At 48.5% G+C, this 25,248-nt stretch overlaps 1 protein-coding gene across 1 annotated transcript in view; it reads right to left on the minus strand.

Moving 5' to 3' along the window:
• Nucleotides 1-17,686: 17,686 nt before the first annotated feature.
• The window catches only part of LOC120861116 (apolipoprotein L3-like), a 14,164-nt gene continuing 6,602 nt past the window's right edge, over nucleotides 17,687-25,248 (minus strand). Inside the window, exons 2-4 of the mRNA XM_040236764.1 lie at nucleotides 22,840-22,912; nucleotides 21,152-21,254; nucleotides 17,687-18,419 (exon numbers count right to left, since the gene is read on the minus strand). Of these exons, the coding sequence (XP_040092698.1) occupies nucleotides 17,687-18,419; nucleotides 21,152-21,254; nucleotides 22,840-22,912 (909 nt within the window). The remainder of the gene's footprint in view (nucleotides 18,420-21,151; nucleotides 21,255-22,839; nucleotides 22,913-25,248) is intronic.

Raw genomic sequence — 25,248 nt, forward strand, 5'->3', positions numbered from 1 at the left:
GATGTAATGATTGTGGAAGCATCTTCCCACCACACACAAAAGCAGGAGGTTTGACCAAGCCAGAGGTGGTCCTTAGGTTAAGATGCAGGGAGATAGGAGGAGCTGAGTGAAGAATAGAAGATCCATACAGGAGGAAATATGGTTTCAGTCACCATGGTGACCCCGCAGTGGCCTCTCAGACACTCAAGATAGTTGGTGAACTGAGCTGCTTTCCAAAGGCAGGCAGGAGTCAGGCTGGACAATGCCTGGGGTCTGCGCAGAGACCCCCAGTCCACTCCTGCCTGCCCCTGCCCCAGTTTAGCACTGGCTGGACTAATAGGCTCTTCATCTTAATAAGATTCCCACCTTGCCCTGGGTCTGAGCTCATCCATGCAGCTCGGAGCCCCCTGGACCTGGGGCAGGTCGGCTGGGAGAGAAGGATCTAATCACTGAGAAGGGGCCGTTAGAGAAGGCAGGTGTGAGGGGAGGGCTCATCACTTTGTGCAGAAGGAAGCCTGACCGCCCACAACTTGCAGGCACAGGACACGGGCTCTGGGCCAGACGCCTTGGCCCTACGGAACTAACTTCATTTACGGAATGTAAAAGTGAAAGACGCTCAGTCGTGTCCGACTCTTTGCGACCCCGTGGACTGTATAGAATGGCCTGAACTCTCCAGGCCAGGATACTGGAGTGGGTAGCCGTTCCGTTCTCCAGGGGATCTTCCCAACCCAGGGATCGGAGCCAGGTCTCCCGCACTGTGGGTGGATTCTTTACCAGTTGAGCCACCATCTCCGGGCTTCACTGTAAATGGAATTCTAATGGTATGATGAGTTAAACAGTTGATATTCAATACAGGAGTGAAATTCATCACTTGCATGAAGCTGCATAGCTGATAACCAAGCCTGATAGCAATTTCCCCACAACCTGTTTTTGTGGACTTATTTCTTATAACTTTCTCCATTTCCACTACACTGAGCCACACTCACATGCTGCAACCATCTACTTTTGGGGTCTGGTTAGATACCTTCTGGTTCATCCATAGAAGGGAATACCATGTCGCCATTACAAAGGGGGTACACCTGAACCAGTTGATAAAAAAGATGTCCAGATATGTTATGAATTGGGTGAGACAAGGCGCACAACCTATGTAAAGCAGGATGATCTAATGCCATACTTGGAAGGATATTGCTCAATGTATATCTGTGCACATGCACGCAGACACACATGTGTGTGTGCTGGTGTATGCGTAGGTTATCTCCTGTATAGTTCCACGGGGAGCTGTTAACACAGATCCCTTTTGGGGAGAGGGCCAAGTAGAGTAGGTAGGCACTCTTTATTCTTCTTACTCTTTCTGTGCAATTGACACCCCCACCAGAAACAACAAACAGCCTCTGATGAATTGCTTCATCATCTGTAATTCTTACTGTCCTTCCTGCCCATGGCCTGATGGGAGGCACAGGTGAGGGAAGAATGGGACTTTGGAAGTCCAGTGACCCCCATTCTCACCTCAGCTCCACACAAGGTCATCTCAGGATGACTTTGGCCCAGCCCCATCGCCTCCCTGCCCCCAGCCTCCATCTGGAGAGCTAGGATGATGCCAGAGCCAATGACATCCATGGGTCCGCCTGCTCAAGGATTCTCTGGCTTTCTCTGTTCTATTTTTGTCTGACACCTCTCCCAGGGGCCTGTGGGTCTGAGCTAATTTCTCTGGCTGGCCCTGATCCAGGCAGCTCAGGTGAATAGTGCCGAGCTAATGAGGCCAAGGTCATGGGCCAGTTAGCGGCCCTTGGAGGAACCTGTGGCCAGAGTGCAGCTGGACTGCAGCTCTCCCACCAGTCTCTGGGCTCAGGCATAGGGGGAAGTGATGAGAGCTGCCATGGGGCTCAGTCCAGTTACCTTTTGTGGCTGCAGCACACTGTCCCCCAGCCATATGACAAAGAAGGGGGTATGTAGGGTAGGGGTGGGGAGACGACCAGATGGTTTAAAAAAGTGCATTCCCCTGCCTGCAAGCAGGCCACACCTGATCAAGCCAGGAGGATGAGAACCAGTTTTATTTCTTTAAAGCCAAAGCAAGAGGGTATGCCCATATTCTCTTGGGTCCACCCACAGTGTATCTTTTCTCCCTCTTTCTGAGTCACATCCTTGCCTCCTAACCCGGGGAGAGGTAAAGGAGGGCTTCCTCTTCTATTACCTGTCATAAGGACAGGGGTTGTCTATTTTATTCAGTGCTACGTTCCTAGCACCTAGATGAATGCCTGGCATGCACAGTAGGAGCACAAGAAGTACTGCTCAAGTGCATCAACTCGCCTTTGTTCAGAGAGGCTGTGGACTGCACTCAAGAGGACCTGGCACCACCAATGGGTTCTACTTGATAGTTTTCAAATATTTCTACTTCAAGGAGTCTGTGGAAGCTTGATATTTACAGAAAAACCCTATGAAGCCTCTAGGAAAAAAGAATAATTCCTTTTACAGTAGGCCACCCCTTCCTAACTTGAATATTTGGCAAGTTAGAATTTTCTTCTTCCAAGTTTTTCAACTCAGTTCAGTGACTTTTTGTTATTAGTTATTGTACTATATTATTAATTTTTGAGTTCGTCTCATCAGTCAGGCTTTGGGCAAAGCACAAAACAAGTATTGATTTATTTAATTTTCATAACAACTGTGTAGGATGGGCACTGCAGTCATTCCCATTTTACAGATGAGAAAACTGAGGAATACTGATGTCAAGGAATTTGGTCAAGCTCCAGAACCCATGCTCCTGATCACAACTAGTGCTGGGACTTATTTTGCATGCAGGTATCCATCTACGAGGTACTGGTGATTTAACAATGAATGAGGCCTTTGATAAGTGAGAGGTTAAACAGACAGTGATACATCTACATCGTGCAATATGACTCAGCAACGCAAGGGAAGGGATGGTTGGTACATGCAGCAATCTATGCCACTCTCCAGTACATTATGCTGAGTGTGAAAAGGCAACCCCCCAAAGTTTCATACTGCATGATTCCGTTTATATGACATTCTCAAAGACAAAATTATGGACATAAAGAGGAGACTGGGTAATGCCAAAGACTAGGGAGAGATGGAGTTGACAAAGAAGCAGGCTATGAAAGGGCAACACGAGGGATCCTGGAGGGGATGAAAAGACTGTATCTTGATTCCATCAGTGTTGATATCCTGGCTGTGATATCGAACAGGAGGCAAAAGAAGCAGTATTTGGTACAATAAAAGATAGCAGCCTTTAGTCCCAAAGTAGAGAATTGGCCGGATGTGTGCTAAATCTTTGTGAGTGTGTGTGTTTGCATATACAGCATTTACATGTTTATCTGCTAACATTTAAACATTTTGCAAGACGTTACCATTGAAGGAAACTGGGTAACTCAGATGGTAAAAGCATCTGCTTGCAATGTGGGAGACCCAGGTTCGATCCCTGGGTGGGGAAGATCCTCTGGAGAAGCGAATGGCAACCCACTCCAGTACTCTTGCCTGGAAAATTCCATGGATGGAGGAGCCTGGTGGGCTACAGTCCATGGGGTCGCAAAGAGTCGGACCCGACTGAGCAACTTCCCAGAGAGGGGTAAAATGTACATGGGATCTCCCTCTATTATGTTCTACAGATGTGAAATAGAGTTTCATTTTAAAAAAGAATGAGTGCATTCCTGCCTGCAAGGAGTGCTCCTGTGTAGCGAGTGAGACCTCATGCCACATGCCCAGGTAACTTCGGTACATCACAGTCGGGTGACGTGGCGGGCCTGAGAGGGCTTCCAATGCAACGACGGTGGAGCTGAGTTCTCAAGCATCAGCAGCTCAGAGGGGAGAGGAAGGGCATCCAAGGCAGGCAGGAGAGCATGAACAAGCAGGGCACCTGGGTTTTCTTTCCCCAAAGTTCCCTCTGGGAGCCACAAGATCTCAGACCATCCCATTGCAAAATGTGAAGTGATGGACAGAATTATCACCTTACATTTTTTGTTCAGCCTCTGGTACCTGCTGCCTATTATCCAGTAGAACCCAATCACAGAAGAAAATGACTCCCTTGTCAAACATCACACCAGAGAGCAAGCATCTTTGTTCAGCCTGTTAAGATCAGTTTTCACGTTCAATTTAATAAAAAGGCAGATGTTAATGTTCTTCCTATTAAGATATAATTTCTTTGTTAAATGCATAAGTTTCTTTTTTCCTTGATAGGTCTAATTCTACTTTACGTGTAATAGCAGCTGAGTGGTGGAAAGAGTGAGGGCTTTGGGGTCAGAGGATCCTGCATTTGAATCTCAGTTCTACCACTTATTGGCTATGGTCTTGACCATCATTCTCTCTGAACCTCTGTCCCCTGACCTCTGCAGTGAGACTAATTATATTAAACAGCCCTGCAGTCTTGAATCCACAGTGAGGCTTAATGAGGAAACATTTGCCAAAGAGCCTAGTAGAATGCCTGACACATAGTAAGCACTCTATAAATGACACTCATTACTACTAATAATTCTACTTTAAGTAGAAATTTAAAAATAGTTACCTTTTACAGTGCTCTGCAAATAGTACTATATCTCCAAGGTTTTGCTTGTATCAGTCAGGACAGTCAAGCTTATGCTGTAGTAACAAACAACCCACAAATCTCAGTGGTTTACAACAACAACATTTATTTCTTGCTCACACTACATATCCACCATGGGTCAGGTGCAATTCTGCTCCTGTAGTCTTCTCTCCTGGACCCAGGATAAGGGAGAAGCCAGTTGCTGGCACATCACTGGTGGTCATAGTAGAGGAAAAGGGTCTTCTAATCAAAATTAAATGCCATGTGTCTTAGAAATGACACATATTATTTGCATTGAAAAACTCATAGGTCAGGGACTTCCCTGGCAGTTCAGTGGTTAAGACTTTACCTTCCAATGCAGGGTTTCATCCCTGATTCAGGGAACTAAGATGTCATATGCCTGGGGGCCCAAAAAACCAAACCATAAAGCAGAAGCAATACTGTAACAAATTCAATAAGACTTTAAAATATGGGTCACATTAAAAAAAAATCTAAAAAAAAAACTCATTGGTTAGAACTGATGACACATTCCCACCACACTGTAAGTAAGGCAGGAAGTAGAATCCTGTTTTGTATCTGGAAGGCAAGGGAGTAATCACAAGACTATAGCCAACAGCTCTGCTGACAACCACAAAGATTTTGAGACCCATCACGCTGCCCAGAGGGACAGCTGGACATTGGGAAGGAGGCAGGAACCCCGGGGAGAAGGTGAAAATACACAGAGGGGTCCTACTCAGCAGGGGGTGGGGGGGCAGGCAACGTCAGGTCAGTGGGCAGGTCTGAGGCCAGAGGAGCTCTGGGTGCCTTTCTCATCTGGACCCGACCCAAACGGAACGTGGCCTGTTCTCATCTCTGGGCAAACCAGCCCACCCTGCTGGGAGGTGTGAGTCCCACATGCCCAACATGAATGGTAAAGCTGCATGTAACCTGCTTCTCTGGCCTTCCAGGACTTCCCTGTGGCTCAGATAGTAAAGAATCTGCCTGCAACACAGGAAGCCAGAATTTGATCCCTGGATCAGGAAGATCCCCTGGAGGAGGGCATGGCACCCCCCTCCAGTATTCTTGCCTGGGAAATCCCATGGGCAGAGGAGCCTGGTGGGCTACAGTCCATGGGGTCACAAAGAGTCGGACACGACTGAGCAACTAACACTTCACACTTCACTTTCAGCTGTGGGCAAGACAGAGTCACAGAGCAGTATTTCTCTGGCTCCACTTCTCCTGTTTGGCTGGGTCCCAGCACCTACTAGATTCTTCTAGGAGTTTAGGGGAGCCCCCAGGGTCTCTTGTGTGCCCGCATCCTGCCCCTGGGGCTCCTTCCCGGTGCCACCCTGGGTCCCTCCCTGCCCTACCTCTCCTTTAACAGCTAATGTCAGAAGCAGCCACTCAGCAGGCTTTGTCCTCCTGGTCCCCTGGGGCTGCAGACAAGCGGCTCCAACAGCAACGATGTTTGTGCCGACAGTGCCACCTCCCGTCCTTTCAGAGGCTGCTGGCAAAGTCCGGTGCTCACAAGGCAGCCCCTGCAGAGGATTCAGCACGAGTCCTGGTGCAGGGAAGCGGGGGTGGCCTGTGCGGCAGCCCCATCCATTCCCTTTCCGACCCCCATGAGCTGGCTTCCAGATTGCTGACCTTGGGTCTTCTGATCTTAACGGGTGCCGGGCCTCTGCTTTGAAACCTCTAACCACCACTTTCTTCTTCATCCTCCTCCACCCTCGCTCAGTCTTCAAATGAGAGCCCAAATGCCATTTCTTCAGGGAAGACTTCCTTGATTTCTCAAACTAAATGGAGTCCCCCAACATGAGATCTTTCCCCGACATGTTGGATTGGCAGGTAATAATGGAGGGACCAAAAGAAGAGACACCCACCCACCCAAAAGTATCTCCAGACAGCAAATTCTCCATATTGCTTGTGAGACTTGACACCTTGCCGGTAACAAGCTGCTCACACATCCTTCGCAATCTTCAGGGGAGAGGTGTAGACCTGTCAGATGCACTGGCCTTGGTGAGAACCCTCTGTGGGTTTCTAGTTTGCCCCCATACCTTAATGTAGGCGCATGGACGTGTTCACCTGACCAGCTGGGAAAGGAATCTTCTGTGTTCTCTGTTTGCCATGGATGACTCACAGCTTCCCTGGATCAGGGACAGCAGCTATTTTCTTGCCAATGTGGAATCTGGCAGAGGCCAGGAAAGGCAAACCTGGTGCTCTGGGGCACGGCAGTTTCCTAAGAGGCCCGTGGTCTCCCAGAGCTGATTGCATTCCAGCATTGTTCCTACTATATTTTTAAAAATTGAGGAAACCTAATAACAATACACACATTCAGGCATAGGTAGGTAAATTAGGTGTGGGCTTTCCTGGCGGCTCAGTGGTAAAGAATCCCCCTGCAATGCAAGAGACACAGGTTCGACCCCTGGGTTGGGAAGGTTCCCTGAAGAAGGAAATGGCAACCCACTCCAGTATTCTAGCCTCAGAAATCCCATGGACAGAGGAGCCTGGCAGGCTACAGTCCATGGGGTCACAAAGAGTCAGACACCACTGAGCGACTAAACAGCAGCAGGTAAATTAGGGTCCATCCTTACGAGGGAGTACTGGTGCCTGGAGGAAAGCATGCGCCCCACGGTTGTTGTCTTCGGGGGTCACCCGTCCACGCCCTGGGTGGTCTGGGAGCCCATGAGGAGCCTGGGCATCTCTTAGTCACCCCCACCCCTTACCCTTCAGAGGAGTGTTCTTGTGCTTGGTGGCGCAGTCAGGTCTGACTCTGTAACCCCATGGACTATGGCCCACCAGGCTCCTGCGCCCCTGGGATTTTTCAGGCAAGTATACTGGCGTGGGTTTTCATGCCCTCCTCCAGGGATCTTCCAGACCCAGAGATGAAACCCATGTTCCCTGTGTCTCCTGCATTGCAGGTGGATTCTTTTACCTGCTGAGCCATCGGGGACATGGAAAGAGTAGTTCTGAATCCAGGCTCAGCTATCTTGGATCTGTTACCAAATCTTTCTGTGCCTCAGTTTCTCCATTTATCAAATGGGGACAATAATCCTGCTTTCACAGGCCATGTTCCTCCTCCCCGTGTCCCCATGTCCCCAGGATCACTGATCAGTGAGGCCTGGCTGTTATCACCTCTGTAGATCCCAGTCCCCAGTCTGAGATCGTGGGTCACTGAGTTTTAACCCTACTCTCCCTCCAGTATCCAAGATACGCCCAAAAGGAAAACTGAGCTCACACAGAGTAAGTCCCTGGGCACCAGCCTCAACGTCAGCCCCACCCCTCGGCTGGCCAACACAGAGGACAGTCCAGGTTCAGAACTGCTGTTCAGACCCAGTTTCAGTGGGTTCAGATCAGCTGGGGGTGCACAGGCCCTGGCACTTCGTGACTGTGCGACCTTAGTTACTTGTCCACTCTGGGCTTGTTCCCTGCTGCCCCTTCTCCAACCCCAAACCCACTTCATCCCTGCTCTTGGCTTGTAGCCTGGGATGTAAGAGGTCCCCAGTGACACCATACATGACCTTTGTTGTCTGGCCTTTTTGTTTGTTTTTTGTGGTTTCTTACTCAAGTACCTCTAGTAGAATGATGTTGGTATAAAGTGGGTTTGCCAGTGCTCAGAAACAACCTAGAGAGGTGGGATTGTATTTAGGCTGGGGTGGGAGGAAGGTTCATGAGGGAGAGAACATACGTATACCTATGGCTGATTCATGTTGATGTATGGCAAAACCAATACAATATTATAAAGGAATTAGCCTCCAATTAAATAAATTAACAATAAATAAATAAAGGCAGGATTTAAAAAGAAAAGCAGGGGTTGGTGGAGAATGGTGCTCAAATGCACACCTTGGCTCTTGGGAACCTGTTATAGGAAACCTGGATTTTTCTGCAGTGGCTTATCCTTGTTTGACCACACATCTTTTTCTCAAGAAACGGAGGAAGCTGAGAGAATGGCAAGGATTCAACTCAGAAGGGACTGGAGGAAGGAAAGTAAATCCTGTTTCCTGCCTGGTGATTGTGGAGAGCAGTGATTCACTGTGAGAGCTTGTGATGCTAAAGTTTTTTTTTTTTTTTTTTTTCAGTCACTCTTTGCAGCATGTAGGATCTTAGTTCCCTGACCGATGATCAAACCTATGCACCTTGCGCTGGAAGTGCAGAGACTTAACCACTGGGTCACCAGAGAAGTTCACTGAGGTCTTTATAAGCAGTTACAAATTTAAATTTAATTTTACATCCACTCCAGGAGGGAGGTACCCTATTTAGAAATGAAGACATCAAGGCTAAGCAACTTCACTGGACGAGCCACAGGTGGTCCAGTGGCTAAGACTCTGCGCTCGCAATGCTGGGGGCCAGGGTTCAATTTTTGGTCAGGGAGCTAGAACCCACATACTGCAACTAATTGTTCACAGGCCACAGCTAAAAATCCCCCATGCCATAGCAACTAAGACCTACAGCAGCCAAGTAAATATATAAAAAAAAGAAAGAAATCAAGGCTCAGAAGAGAAACAACTTATCTCACATCTCTGAGATATAAAGAAAAATAGAAGCCCAGGTCTGACTCTAAAGTCCTTTCTTCATCATTCCGATTTATGTCCAAGGGGAAGGGTTTAGGAGGGGGGCTGGAACACTGAGGTCCAAGTTCTCCCTCCCTGTAAGGGCCTGCTTCCCTAGGATAGAGGTCATGGGGCACCCTGGACCCTGGAGAGCCTGTGGAAGGACAGGAGGAGTGAAGGATATGATTCTATCAGAAGAGCACTTGGCCATTTGCAATTCATTTACTTTTTTATCATGTGATTCTTCTGAAGAGGGGCAGAATTATTATTTTATTATGTAGACAGGGAAACAGGCAAAGGCAGGGATGTGACTTGTTCCAGATCACACAACAAGTCAGCGAAAGAACTAAGGCTCAAAAATCATTTCAGACAAGCTCCTGACACGCAGACTCTCCTGCAGGCAACAACCACACACTCTAGACCTGGTACAAAGTACAAAACACAAAAGTACAGAGTGCACAACCGCCACGTGAGGGCTCAGGAGAAGCAGAGCAGAAAGATTTTGAGGGGAGTCAATAGCGCTAAATATTCATTGGAGGAACTGGTGCTGAAGCTGAAGCTCCAATACCTGGTTACTTGTTGCGAAGAACTGACTCACTGGAAAAGACTCCAACGCTGGGAAAGAGTAAAGACAAGAGGAGAAGGGGGCAACAGAGGATGAGCTGGCTGGATGGCATCATTGACTCAGTGGGCTTGAGTCTGAGCAAACTCTGGGAGATAGTGAAGGACAGGGAAGCCTGGTGTGCTGCAGTCCACGGGGTCGCAAATAGTTGAACACGACTTAGAGACTGAACAACGAACAACAACAAAATATGGATTGAACGATGGGCAGAGGACAAGTTTGTCATTTTTTTCTGTGGCTTTCCCTTGAAGGAAGCTGCAGTTCTGGGATAGATAGAAGGGACTGCAACTATGATAGAAAGCCTGCTATTTTTCTGGCCCAAAAACAACCCCAGAGGACAGAACCCAGAGCAACCAGGACTGTGGGAGGAGGAGAAATGGTTAAAGGAGAGAAAGAAAGGCAAGGCCAAATTCTGCACACAATTTCTACACCAGTGTCTGATGGCTCCTTACCACATAGCACTACACAGACTAAAAGGAGTCTGAGCTAAGGTGATAGTTGCCTCTCATCACAGACAAGACAGATTTGCAATTTCAGTCTAACCAAGTGAACTGCCTGCCAAAGGGAGAAAAATTAGTATTGGAGGAATATAATTGGGTTGGCCAAAAAACTTATTCAGGTTTTTCCATACCATCCAGGGGAAAAACCCAAGCTAACATTTTGGCCAACCCAATAAAAGAATAGGGCTGCCCAGGTGGCTCAGTGGTCAAGAATCTTCCCGCCAATTTGGGAGCCGCAGGAGACTCAGATGCCGTCCCGGGTCGGGAAGGTCCCCTGAGAAGGAAGTGGCCGCCCGCTCCAGTACTCTTGCCTGGGAAACCCCATGGACAGAGGAGCTGGTGGGCTACAGTCCACGGGGTTTCCAAGAGTCAGACGCGACTAAGCAACTGAGCACACACACGCACACACACACTCTAAAAGAATCCATAGCCTCTTCAAGATAATAGTCATAACGTCCAGGATATTTTCAAAAGATAAGACTATCAACAGAGGTCAACACTGAATGATCCAGACGTGGGAATTAACAAACAAAAAGTTAAAGGCAGGTGTTGTAACTGTGCTTGATGAGATAAAGGAAATTACACATGTATGAAAAGATAGAAATCTCAACAGAGGGATAGAAAATACCAAAGGACAGAAAAAGAGCAAGAGAAAATTTTAGAACTGAAGTATATGGTATCTGAAATTCTAAAATGAAATGTTTGCACTTAATAACAGAGTGGAGATGGCAGAGAAAGAGTGAGTTTAAACATAGATTTTAAAAGAAATTATCCAATCAGAGGAAACAAAAGAAGAAGGTTTAAAAAAAAAGCCTCATGGACTTGTAGGAAAACATTGAAAGGTAGAAAAGTTAATAGGTAATTGAAGAATTGGGTTCCCAACTGGAGAGAAGAATGAAAGGAGTGGGGGAAAATATTTGAAGAAATAATGGCTGAAAAGTTTTCAAGTTTGGTGAAAGAGCTAAATTTACACATTCAAGAACGGACTTGTGGACACAACTGAGAAAGGAGAGGGTGGGATGAATGAAGAAAGTAGCAGCAACATACACTCTCGTGTGCAAAACTGAAGGAGGAAATAGCAACCCACTCCAGTATTCTTATCTGGAGAATCCCACGGACAGAGGAGCCTGATGGGCTACAGGCCATGGGGTTGCAAAGAGCCAGACATGACTGAGCGTGCACACACACATGTGTAAAATAGATAAGGGGTAAGAAGTTGCTGTATAACACAGGGAGCCCTGCCTGGGCCTCTGTGAGGACCCTAGAGGAATGGGATAGGAGCAGGGAAGGTTGCTCACAAGGGAGGGGATATATATATATATATATAATTAAGGCTGATTCTCTTTGTAAGGCAGAAACCAACAGAATATTGTAAAGCAATTATCCTCCCACTAAAAAAAAAAAAAAAAAAAGAAACCATTGGAAATGCATTTTATAGAAAAAAAACAGAAGAAAAATTTCTGGGAGGGACTTCCCTGGTGGACCATAGCTAGGGCTCTGTGCTGTCACTGCCGAGGGTGCAGGGCCAATCCCTTGTTGGGAGCTAAGATCCTCAAAGTGGTGTGGTGTGGCTAAAAACACAGTTGTGTGAGCCCTAAAGAATATGACAGTCCTTCCCCAGAGAGCCTAACACTTTCAAAATGGGCTCTGTAACAAAGCAGCTGGCAGGCAGAGTACATCTAACCATACATCGTGGACTGCCCTTCATCAAAGTTGACTTGGAGCCTGATGAGTTTAGCCCTCAGAAGCAGTGGCCTGAGATATCACTGAACTATCCTGAAGGGGACTCAGTGCCAGGTCTCCTGGAGAAATATCTTGAACGCTTTGAGTTGTGGTCTCTTGGAATGTGTCATGCTCTGAATCCACACCCAGTATTTAGTGCATTTGCTCCCATACCCGTGTGTTATGGATCTAGGAATTAAGAAGTTAAGCCAAGGTGGTAAATTTCATGATTACACATTATAAGCCCATCTCAAAGTTTTTGTTTTCAATGCCCATGACTCTGGATCCTTCTGGGCTAGAGATTTTAGTATTAAAGAGGGGAATACCTCTACGAAGGCAGAACAGAAAGTTTCGTTGAAATGCCATATCTGATTTATCTCGCCCCTTGATTTGTGGATAACAATGAGGTTATAGGTTGGGTGTGGTAATGACCTTGGTTGTCAAGAGAGATTTATCTGGTTGCTACACAGGAGGGCAGTAGGAACATGAGTAGAACTCCGCGGATTCCTTCTACTCATGGGCCTCTTCTAGGAATCCTTCTTGGAAGACCATGACAGATGATACAGGTTAACAGAAAACTCTGCAGTCTTACTGAACTGGGACCAACAAAGGGCTCAGGCTCGGAGGACTGAATTTTCCCACAGGAAGGAGGAACACTGAGCAGGATCACCCTTAAGGACTGGTATCGAGGGAGCAGCGCTCCTGGAGGCTGGGGCCTACTGCACCTCCCTGTTGCTGCACATATATAATACGCATGCAGAGTACTGGGAAAGGAGCCCAATGGACCAGGAGATACTGGCATCGCGCTGGGGCCCTTCACCCCTGACATCCCTGCAAGATGCAGCAGGTGGAGGTGATTCGTGTTTGTCTCCAGTTGGGGAAGTGAGCAGTGCACTTACTGTCGTGTGTGGGATGCTTGGACCCAGAACAGGGTGAGGAGAGTCATTTCTGATGATCTAAGAGGGCACGTGTACATCCAGGAAGCACTAAATCTGGAGCCTCTCTTCCTAAGACTTTCTCTCAAGGGTTCAGGCCCCTATTACACATTCTTCTTCCTCATCCTTCAGCCTGACCTATTGGCCCAAGAATACAGTCCTCTGACCCAAGTTATTCTGTATTGTGGGAGCTTGACACTGGGATTCCAGGTGCTTGGACCTAAGACCCTGCTGGCAGGGGCCTCTGGGGACAGACTGTGAGCTCCTGCAGGGGGACCTGTCCTGTTCCTCTCCTTCATGAACTGTGTGAGTTTGGGGCTTCTTTCCATTCTCTGACCTGGCCTGCCAGACTCAGTTTCTCTTGCTCAGACACAGGGATCTCACCTGACACAGGGGTCACTGTGGAATTGCATCAACCACCCAAAGAGCTCAATGGGATCCAGCTCTAAGGGCTCAGAGGACGTGGGGATGGACACTGAATGGTTGTATCACTCAGTCCTGAAACCCTTGCCCAGGAGAAGTCTGTGCAGGATGGGAATTCTCCGGGAACAGAAGAAGAACTGACAAGGAATGAACTCATATTTCTGAAGGTCAGGCAGGTGATGGCCATGACTGCTGACATCTCCAGGAAGGAATGGAAGGGCTGGTTGAAGCCTCAGGGAAACACTGGCTGAGAGGGAGTCAGAGGCACTGAGGAAAGTCTTCCGAGAGAGGTTTGGACAAAAGTGGGGAGAAGGCTCTGCAGCACGTGGGGAGGGACTTAGGAGATGTCCTGGGATCATTTTCAGGTCCTGGGTCTCTGGCTTCCTTCCCCCGGGCTCCAGGCGTGGGAGCCAGTTAGGTGCTCACATGCTCCACACGTGGAAACACAGAGAGTTGGTGCCCTGTGGAGCAGGCCCGTGGGGGTGAGAGCCACACCCAGAAGCTCCCCTCTCCTCCCTGGAGAGGAGGAGCCTAAGGCATCCCCTGAAGGCTTCTCAGAAGGCTGTGGCAGGTGCAATCCCAGATGGGTGACCAGGTCAGAGCATGCCTTGGATGGACTTTCCCTCCTCCCCTGACCACTTCCCCCAGCCCCTCAGTCCTGCTTCTGGGGGTGGAGTGAGCCTGGCCTCCAGCTCTGGTCTCAGGGGACCCCAGGCCCCAGAAGAATAGTTTGGGCTGCATGTTTTATTGAAAGTATGTCCATTTGCCTGACGCACACTCCAGTCAAGCAAAGAATGTCAGAGTTTGGAGCAGAAAAAGTTTTATTGCAGGGCCATGCAAGCAGACAGGCGGCTCATGTGTTAAAACCCCCAAATTCCCCAAAAGCGCTCAACAAAGCCCTTTTATAGAAAAGTGAGGGGGGAGGGCTGGTCAGTGGCAAACTTCCCAGTGTCAGATCCTTGCTCTTGATATCAGGTCATGATGTTCCTATAAACCTCCAGCAAAGCAAATTCTCTGTTCTGACAAGAAAGGGCAAGGTCCTAAGGCTCACTTTCACCCTGAGGTTCAGGTCCTAGCTAAGAGGAGGGTTTCCCTGCGAGGGCTGGTTACCCTGCCAGGGACTCTTCCTCCAGCACTCAGTCTAAGCCCTCTTGCCAGTACCCAAGCCCTGCTGAAAAGGCAGATCTCAGCCGCTGGTGCCCTTTAGTCCCCAAGCCTGCTCTGCTGTTACCACTGAGAGAGCCAGGCACCCAGCACCGAGCCAGCCCTCAGGCTTCTCATTTAAGCTGGAGAGATCATTGTATAGGAGCCATAGGAACGCGTGTTGCAGCAAATGCCCTCCAGGTCAATCCCTAGCCCCCAGCTGTTGCCCTTCTTAGAGAAAAGTCCCCACCATAGAATGGACTTGAAGCGATGCTGTGCAATGTCCTTGCCACTTAACCCTGACCTCTGGCACCTGCTTGGGGTCGACCACTGACCTCAGCTGGACCAGTTCTTGGACCTTGAATGGAGTGACTGAAGCTGGTTAACTCTGTCACCTTAATCAGAGTGTCCAGTTACTCCAGTGGCTGAGGCCTCTGTGGACTGGGACCCATGGAGACCTCCACCACCTCAGGTCTCAGAGGTGGGGGTGGATGGGAGGTTCCCTGTCTTCCCAAGGATGGGCCCGGCCAGTGGGCGGCCAAGCGAGGGCTCTGGAGCTCTGCCGGTCACTGTCCCCAGCCTGTCCCCCACCCTTCAGCTCACCTTCAGGCCTGAGGCTGGAAGGCCTGGAGGGCCGGGGAGAAGGCGGCCATCCCGCTCTTATAACACTCTACACCGTGAGGACACCGCTGCCAGGCTGACTGTTGGAGGGAGGGCTCTGCGACCACCTACTCCTGGTCTGCCGACAGTCTCCTCCTAACTGTCTCAAGCTAACAGCTGTGCATCCCCCGGCCCTTTTATGTGGAGGCTTTGGGCATCTGTGCTCAGAGTCATGGCTGCCAGGGAAGAGCTGGAGGTGGGTGCTGCTAAGGTCGATATTCTTAAGGGTCATTTTAGTCCCCTGTGGGGAATAGATGGGTGGAGGTAGGGCAGTGCTCCAAGGTAAACACAGGAAGATGATTCTGGAAGCTCCTGCAGGAGTCCTGGTGAAACGTGAAGGCAGCCTGGGTGAGGCGTGTGCTGTCTCTTTCTCCCCTCTGTTTACGGCTGACCCTCTCTCACACCTTCACACAAGCTCTCTGCTCTCAATCACCCATGGGTGCCCTGTGTCCATCCTGGTCCCTGGGGCTGGAGGAGGAGCATCCTGTGCTCAGCCCAAGTCAGACAACATGGGCTCCCCCGAGTGTCCCATGGGGCCTTGGGGCTCCAGGGTCTGAGGGAAATGACTGGCTGGCAGGCAGGAGCCATGGAGGACGTGAGCCCTGAGATCCTGGGAGACAGGCTCACCGGGAAGGAGCTCAGGCAACTGGAGCCCAGCTGAGCCCCTCAGTCAATGCAAGGAAGCCTCAGTGAGTCAGCTCATATTTACTGAGCCAGAGTCTAGAGAACACTAGGTGGGCAGAGCCAGACAGACCTGGAATATCTCACCAAGCACCAACCCCACCTGAGGAAGAAATGGATGCTCCGAGAGGCTGTGTCCGTTCTCCCCAGGCTGGTTGCCTTCCTTGACTCACTGCAAAGTTCGTGACCTGTTGCTGCCTACTGCTTTCATTTTTCTTCCTTTTTTTCTGATCAACCTCGGTTCCCACGCAACATTTGGAATTTTGTGGGAACTTCACTGTTCTGTTGCTTCTCCCTGGACCCAAAGAGCCCCTGGCAACTTGTCAAATGTTTTTTCTAGTGTGTTGTCATCATCATCATTGCTGCTGCTTCCATCATTACCACCATCATTATTTAGGAGTCACTGCCTGAAGACCTACATAGATGTTTCTTCAAAGAAGACATACAGGTGACCAACAGGCACATGAACAGATGCTCAACCTCATTAGTTATTAGGGAAGTGCAAATCAAAACTACAGTAAGGTATCAGCTCACACTTATCAGAGGGACCATTATCTAAATGTCTACAAATAATCAGTGCTGGAGAAGATGTATAGAAAAGGGAACCCTCCTACACTGCTGGTGGGAATGTAAATTGGTACAGTGACTATAGAGGACAGTATGGAGGTTTCTTGAAAAACTAAAAATAGAGTTATCATATAATCCAGCAATCCCACTGCAGGGTAAATATCTGGAAAGTGGAAAGCTCAAATTTGAAAAGATACATGCACCCCAATGTCCATAGAACACTATTAACAATAGCCTAGACATGATAGTAACCTGAATGTCCATCAGCAGATGAATGGGTAAAGGCAATGTGGTACATATGTACAATAGAATAGTACTCAGCCCTAAAAAAGAATGAAATAATGCCCTTTGTAGCAACACGTATGGATTCAGAGATGATGATACTAAGTGAAGTAAGTCAGACAAAGACAAATACATGAAATCACTTATTAGTGGAAAGTTAAAAATACTAAGCGAATTCCCTGGTGGTCTTTTGGTTAGGATTCGGTGTTTTCACAGCCGTAGCCCAGGTTCATCCCTGGTTGGGAAAACTGAGAGCTCACAAATGGCTTAGCATGACCAAAAGGAAAAAAAAAAAAAAGAGTTCAAATGAACTTATTTACAAAACAGAAATACTTACAGAAAACCACCTTATTGTTACCAAAGTGGGGAGGGATAAATTAGTATGGGATTAACTGATGCATACTGCTATACATAAGATAAACAACAAGGACCTACTATATACTACAGGGGATAGTATTCAAAATTTTTAACCTGTGATGGAAAAAAATTAAAAAGAATATAGATATATACAAAAATACATGTATAACTGAATCACTTTGCTGTACACCTGAAACTAACAGAATATTGCAAGTCAACTTTGCTTTAATAAAAAACCAAAAAAGAGTAGTCACTGCCTAATTAAGATAAACCTGCTGGGATCAAAGGTGAGTTGATGCTGGAGAAGGAGGGCTGGAGACCATCACCAGAGAGAAACTCTTCCTGTTGGGGCATCAGACCCTGGGGAGGGCGATAGAGGAGCCCTTGCTACTTCTTCTGGACTCCAGAAGTCCTAACTCTTGTCCTTTTTCCATTTTCAACCCATCTCTATTCCTGATCTCTCATTGCTCGTTCCCATGCCTCTCCCGTTATTCTGCCCCCAGTGTCTTCTTTAGTCCAAAATAAGTGGTTTCTCCCCACACCCACACCCCCCAGTTGAGGCTCCTTCCTACTCTCTCTCCATCTACCACCTGCATGCATCTTTTCCCTGCTGTGCTTAGCTACAGAAACACCAAATTCCTAATACTCAGCTCCATCAGTTTTATTTTGCAATCTTACCCTCTAGCAAGTTGCCTCTGGGGTTTGGCCACTCACGTGTCCCTGGTACCTGCAGTGATCTGGGGCACCCAAGTTGGGGCCTACTTCAGATGCTCATAGATCTGGGTGAGCACCTCCAGATTCATCTCCAGCTTCTGGGCCCATTCCCTCAGTCTCTCAGCAGACTCTGTCTTTGCCCCACCCTGCAAGTCCTGTGAATCTTTCATCAGGGACCATATGTCGAACGGGAGGAACAAATCTGCAGAGACTCCACCATACATGCGGGCTCCTCTGGTCATTGCAAGAGCCGTGCCTCCAAAAGCTGCTCTCACCAGCTGGGTGCTTTGGCCAGAGACTCGCCCAGCTACTAACTGAGGGTTGCTTTTGGCCATCCTGATGGCACGGATATGCTTCCTAAAATCTTTTGCTTCGTAGAGACTTTTTCCACTGGAAATCTTCTGGGCTATGCTGCAGAAATCAAGTTGGGCTCCTACTGATGACGTGTTTATGCGTTCCATGATGCTGGTGGACATGACTGTCACAGCAGCTGCTGCTCCCAGCCCTATTCCAGCAGCTGAGAGTCCCAGCCTGATGCCCGCTGTAAAGGGTGCCAGAACCAGGCCAAAGATGCTCAGGGCGCCAGACGCAACGCTGGTGGAGGAGGCTACCACATTGGCGATGGTGCAGTCCCTGTGCACCTTGTCAGCATTGTCTGCGCATTCATGCAACTTGTTTATGCTCTTCTCCAGCTCCTGTTTAATCTGAGGAAACTCTTCTAGAAACCTCTTCCTGTCTGGTTGGTCCAGATATTCATGTAGTACAACTGCCTCTTCCCTGCAACAATGAACATCAAAGGATGAAGAAAGACAATTTGCTTGTCTGTAAAATAGGCTCAACAAGATCTACCTTGCATTAAACACAGAGATTATGAATTAAGTGGAAAATTTATTGTATAAATTAAATGGAAAAAATTTTGCAAATTAAAAAAATTTTCAACATTGAACCCACGTTTGGACATTGTTGATGCTCCATGTACTTATTCAATCATGGAAAAAATAAGTAAAGATCTTAGGATACTCTTGACTTCAGAGAGGCATTTGACAAAGATGTCTCAGAGGCAGGTCAACATCAACACTTACAAAGAGTTGGTAGAGTAGGTACCTCACAGATAAACCAAGAGAAGTGGGATTAGAGCAGAAAACCTTCATTCAAGGGCCTCAGCATGTGGTGAGGAGTCAACCTGTTCTTTGCCCTTGGCTGCTGGGAAGTGGTTCCTAAGCCCCTAGAATAGTCTGGCTGATATAAGTGTCCTCTCTGCCTGGGCCTCTGGCCACTGAACAGTCTGACAAAGTGATGTAATGGGGCCTTGTGTCACGGGGTATCAGTTGGGACCTGTGGAGGAGCTGGACTCTAGGGCACCTGTCTGACCTCAGGGAGGGGCTGGAGATGACAGGTCACGGTAATTTGGTTTTAAACAGGGTGAGATCCCTGGTGGGCAGTGCTCTGTGTGTCCTGCCACACACTGAGTCTAGGACAGTCCTCATCCTGAGGACAATGGAAGCTTCATGTGTGAAACCCACCCAGACTGCGCTATGGCTGATAGGAACCCAAATCCTGTCCTGTTATAAACTGGAATCATGAAGCTTTCAGTGATCTCTGAGCATCCTTCTAGGGAAAACTCAAACCTGAGGGTGGTTTTTTGGACCCCAGAAATTGATCGTTGGTGTCAAATGTAAGGATAGTCTGGGGGACTGTGCCCTCTGATTTTGCAGACTGGCTACTTCAGTGTATGTAGAATTTTTTTTTTTTAATAAAAACTTAGAGCTAGAAGGACCCTTAATGATCATTTTGCCTGGCATCTGCTCTCCCCCAAGCCTGAAAACCTTGGCTTTCACAGAAGGTCACTGGGTCTACCCACTGCCCCAAATGACAGGGAAGCCGGAGATGTGCTCTGAGTCCTGGTTCCCCATGGCTCTCCAGCCCACCTCACTGATTCCTGACCCATCACCCAGCTCCCTGACTTCTCAGGGGTCACCAGCCTGCCACCTTAGCTGTAACTCATCCTGAGAACAATGGAAGCTTCATGTGTGAAACTCATCCAGACTCTGCCCTGTGGCTGAAGGGAACCTAAATCCTGCTCTGCATTAACTGCAACTGGAATTCTGACAACTTTCAATGCTCAGCACCCCTGACCTCACAGGTGTCACCAGCCTAACTCACACTTTACCTGTGACAGCTTCACCTGACTGCACCCCAAAGCCATGTGCAACTTTATGGATCCTCTAAAGATTCAAGAAACTTGAGGAAACATCCATCTGAATGGCTCAGCCTGAAGAGACCGGCCCTTGCACAGCTGGTGGAGGAAGTGTTTTCCTCTTGTTGGGGATGCACAAGGCTCCTCAGAATCCCTCAAATGACACACAATCACAGCCACTCATTGTGATGCTGGAGGGCTCATTGAGCCACAATGGCCTTCCCACTGTCAGGGGGACTCCACGTAGACTAGAAGAGGGTCCCAGATGGAGTGAGAACCCAGGTCCCAGGCAGAGTGTGGAGGACACGACCACCACAGGACCCTCCACCCAGGCCCTCTAGCCCAGCATGAGGGGATTCCATCAGGGAGGAAAGAAATGTCCCCCCTCCCACTCCCAGAACCTCTGCTAGGGTCACAGTCCCTTCAGTTCTATGTCTTCGGGGCCCAGTCTCTTCACTCTAGTCCTGGCCCTGCTGCCCAAGCCTGCCTACTAGTCCTCCAGCGTGGACTCTCTGCTCCACCCTGACCCTGGGTCTGACCCTGGTCCAGGCCTCCCTGGTCCTTATGATTGTACTTGGTTCTCCATGTCTGACCCTGCATTTCACTCTGAGGCCATCACCATAGTCCATCAGATTGAACTGCTATTCCCATTAAACACAGGACAGATCTGAGACTCCAAGATAAGCCCAGAGCCCCAGAGCTGGGTAGGACTAGAGCCAGGACTCCACCAGTTCCATCCAGTTCCTCTCCAGCCTCTCTGTCTTATCGGCCAGCAGGATCCTGCAGGGTTGATACAGTTCCTAATCAAAGGGCTTAAGTCAGAATCCTTGGGAATACAAAATGATGTTGATGTCAGGATTTCCTGACTTTTCACAAAGGAAGTTCTACTTGGTTCTTATCTCCTGGAAGAAGGCCATTGGCCCCTGATTCTTCCCAACAAGGTTATTTTAAAAGTTAACATGAATTGAGCACATACTCTGTGTCAGCCATCATGCAAAGCACTTTGCATGCATGATCTCAGTGTCCTTTCAGTAAAACAAATAGATGAAGAAAGTAACAGCAAGAAGATCAGTAACTTGTCCAAGGCCACATAACCTGCTCCTTCCTTACAGGTTTCATCTCTTCTTAGTCTGAGGCCATTCACTGGCAGTGAATGACATGGAGGAAACATTCTTCATGGATTCTTGAGAAGGAACATTCTCAACCCAACCACACCATAGGATCCTGCCAGGAAAAGGTGTGCCTGCCAGGAAGAAACCAGCCTGGGGCCTGAGGATCTGGATGACCATCCTGGTACACCTGTGCAGTTTACCTGGACAAATTGACCTCAGCTACAAAACTCTCCCAGGCTTTGTCTTGAGCAAGCAGTTGTTGCAGTTTTTCCCTCGCTCTGTTGAGAAAAAATATTCTGAGCGCTAGACAGAAAAAAAGAAAATTGGAGAAATTGTGGCAGAAGGTAAATGGTACTGAGGTTCAAGTGATTAAAGTTCATCTTTCTGAGCAGCGATGACCTGGGATACTCTTGGTGGAATCACCTGGGGTTACAGATGGAATTGTTCCCCCCCCCACCCCTCAATTTATATGTTGAAGCTTTAGCCCCCTGGTGACTGTATTTGAAGATAGGGCCTTTAAGGAGGTAATTATGGTAAAATGAGGTCATAAGTATGGGGCCCTAATCCAATAAGCTTGGTGTCCTTATCAGAAGAGACACCAGATCTCTCTTTCTCCTCTCTTTCCTGCAACATGAAGTGTTCTTAGTTTTCCTCTTTTTCCTGGGTCACTGAGGGAAAGGAACCTAGGGCTCACTGAGGGAAGCCAGAAGACTAAATCTGTGTATTGATTGATTGGGGAGGGAGTGGACAGCGGTAATAACTGAGCACCTGGGGATCTGCAGGGATATTTGAGACCAAAAGGACCTGCATGAGGCAATCACTTGGTAAGCAGGTGCTTATATACGGGAGCGCTGTACAGGTGCCCTAACACAGCTAGGGGAAGGGGTGTTTCTGGGGGAGGGGAGAAATTTCCAGCTGGAACTAACATATTCCAGGTAGAGAGGACAGTACCACACCTAAGCAGAACCTACTGTGTGGCAGGCACTGGCCCAGGCCATGAACACACATTACATTTCATCCTCATAACAATAAAGGGATATATTATTCCCACTTTATAGGTGAGGTCAGATAACTGTGCTCCAGGTCACACAGGTGGGAGGCAGAAAAGACCAGATGGGGATTCAAGATCCTCTGACCCTCGCAGAGCAGCTGGCTGGTGGCAGGGAAAGAGTTGGAGGAAAGGTCTCTGTGTTGACGCCCCAGGGTCTGGGAGCAGGAGGAGGCTCAGACCAAGGGAGAGGGCAGGAGAAGCTCCAGAGACCCTGGGGGACCTCCTCTCCCTGCCCCATCTGGCCTTGGGGACTCCTTCTGCTGTCCCCCTCCCCATGGGCTGTCCTGGCCTCACTTCTCAGTCACTTGCTAGAGGGCAGTGGGGGAGGAAGTGATCACCTTGAAAGTGGCTCCCCAAGGAGAGGACTGGGAAAGAGGATCTGTGGACACACCCCCATTGGGGGAACTTCATGCCCCCAGAGCGGGGGCTCCAGGATGCATATCCATCCCCTTCTTGGTTCTTGATTCCTCTGCATGTTAACTCTGCCTGAAGCCACCACCCTCAATTCTAGGTCACAAGTAGGAACCATCCAGAGAAGAGGCAGCCGATTACCTGGGGGGTAGATGTTAAAGCTCGTGGTGGCAGCAGCAGGGTTTCAGAGATGTCCCTTCAGCTCTTTGTCTGAATCAGGCTTGAAGGAGGTCTGGCTTCACCCTTGGGGATGAGAAAATGGATGGTGGGCTCCATCACCAGTGAGCAGTGGTTGCAGAGGGCAGTGAGGGGCAGTGTCTCTGCTGGGTTCCCCTGGGACGGCCACCAGTGCCATCAGGGACTTAACCCAGCATGGTTCTCTGTCTCCTGGGCTCTGCTGGCCACTAGTTAAGGAAAGTCACTCACCTCCCACCAGCTCTATCCAAGTCAGAGTCCTGTTGGGGCACAAGGAGACGGTAATCAGAGAGGAGACAGCCATCTGTGAAGACACAGGAGCAATAAAATCAAGACAAGAACTGATAGGAGGAATACTCTGGACATTCCACGAGTTTGGGAACATTTTCCTTATTCTTCAGTAATAACTAATACTGATCCAGAGTCTGTGACATGCAGGCTCCTGAAATTCACCTGAACTTCAGTTAGTCCAAGTTTTCATGCTGGTGCCAGAGCCTGGGCTTGAACTAAAGCCTTTCTCATCCAAATCCCAGGTTTGTGATGACTATGTTCTACTCCCTTTAATGTGGGCTTCCCAGGTGACCCAGTGGTGACAATCTGCCTGCCAAGGCAGAAGACGCCAGAGACTCAGATTGGATACCCGAGTTGAGAACTCAGATCCCCTGGAGGAGTAACTGGAGCCCCCTCCAGTATTCTTGCCTGGACAGGGGAGCCTGGTGGGCTACAGTCCACAGTTCACAAAAACAGACTGAGCTCGCACTCCCTTTAATATAGAAAAATATTTGTTTGTGGGTAGCTGTTAGTTGGCAAGTGACTCTTTATTCCCAAATGATATCTTCCTTCCTTTGCTTGAGCCTCTGCCTTGATAAAGTTCCTGGTGCCACAGCTACACAGCCTACACCCTCCTTGTTTCTGCAAGAGCCTTTATGCCACAAGGGCCTGGAGTCCGCCCAGCCCTGCCCTGGATGCCCTGAACCTGGATGGGGCCAAGTCCTCTCTACTGTCCTCTGCTGACTGTTGAACTTTAGCTTGTTTCTAATTCTTTATGTAAATGATAGTGTAAGCAACACTCTTCTTACATAAAACTTTGCTTGCATTTTTTTTCTATGTCAGATCTTATTATTCCCAAATAAAGTGAAAGGGAATATACTTCCTCAAGGGCAATGAGGTCCTTGTTTCATCTACTCTGATCTCTAATTTTCTTCAGGCTCCTTTCTAGAAAGTTCCGTGTGTGTTTCATTGGGAATGGGACTTAATCTTCACCACTCTCCTAGAGGTTTGTACCTTCATCTTGTTTGATGGAAGGAAAACCCAAGTAGCTCCCAGGCCCCAGAGAGGGAAACAAGGCTCTCAAGGAAAAATGACCAAGATGGAGATGGGAGAGACAACAACAGAGCTAAACTGAAAAGAAACTGGAGTCAAGAAAAAAATTAACAACCAAATGTGCTTAAACACAGACTCTCCAGTTAGCACTTCGAGTGAAATAGCTACCAGTTAACTCCAACCCTTTGTACTGTGTCTATGCTCCTGGAGTTCTCTTTAAGCTGCAATTCTGGAAACTCTGGCAGCAGCACAAGACATAAATTTCCTAAGAGAGAGATACTATTAAACCTTTTGGTGGTTATTTTTTTCTCAACACAAATGGACAAATTCTTAAGCCCTGTTACCCATTTCAGTTTCCCTGGGGCTCAGTCAGAAAAGAATCCACCTGCAATGAGGGGGATGTGGGTTTGATCCCTGGGTTGGGCAGAGCCCCTGGAGGAGGGCATGGTAACCCACTCCAGTATTCTGGCTTGGCAAACCCCCACAGACAGAGGAGCCTGATGGGCTGAAGTCCGTGGGGTCTCATGGGACCCTGTCTCTTCTCTGCTACTCCTCCTGTCCAGGACCAGCAGGGCACCCTCTGCCCTCCTGGATCCAGCCTGGCTAAAATATGAGGTGTTCAGTTCAGTTCAGTCACTCAGTCGTGTCTGACTCTTTGCGACCCCATGAATCGCAGCACGCCAGGCCTCTCTGTCCATCATCAACTACCAGAGTTCACTCAAACTCATGTCCATCGAGTCGGTGATGTCATCCAGCCATCTCATCCTCTGTCGTCCCCTTCTCCTCCTGCCCCCAATCCCTCCCAGCATCACAGTCTTTTCCAATGAGTCAACCCTTTGCATGAGGTGGCCAAAGTACTGGAGTTTCACCTTTAGCATCAGTCCTTCCAAAGAAATACCAGGGCTGATCTCCTTCAGAATGGACTGGTTGGATATCCTTGCAGTCCAAGGGACCCTCAAGAGTCTTCTCCAACACCACAGTTGAAAAGCATCAATTCTTCGGTGCTCAGCCTTCTTCACAGTCCAACTCTCACATCCTTACATGACCACTGGAAAAACCATAGCCTTGACTAGACAGACCTTAGTAGGCAAAGTAATGTCTCTGCTTTTGAATATGCTGTCTAGGTTGGTCATAATTTTCCTTCCAAGGAGTAAGTGTCTTTTAGTTTCATGTCTACAGTCAGCATCTGCAGTGATTTTGGAGCCCCCCAAAATAAAGTCTGACACTGTTTCCCCATCTATTTCCCATGAAGTGATGGGACCAGATGCCATGATCTTCGTTTTCTGAATGTTGAGCTTTAAGCCAACTTTTTCACTC

Source organism: Oryx dammah, unplaced genomic scaffold (genome assembly GCF_014754425.2).
Source record: "Oryx dammah isolate SB20612 unplaced genomic scaffold, SCBI_Odam_1.1 HiC_scaffold_11228, whole genome shotgun sequence".
NCBI lineage: Eukaryota > Metazoa > Chordata > Mammalia > Artiodactyla > Bovidae > Oryx > Oryx dammah.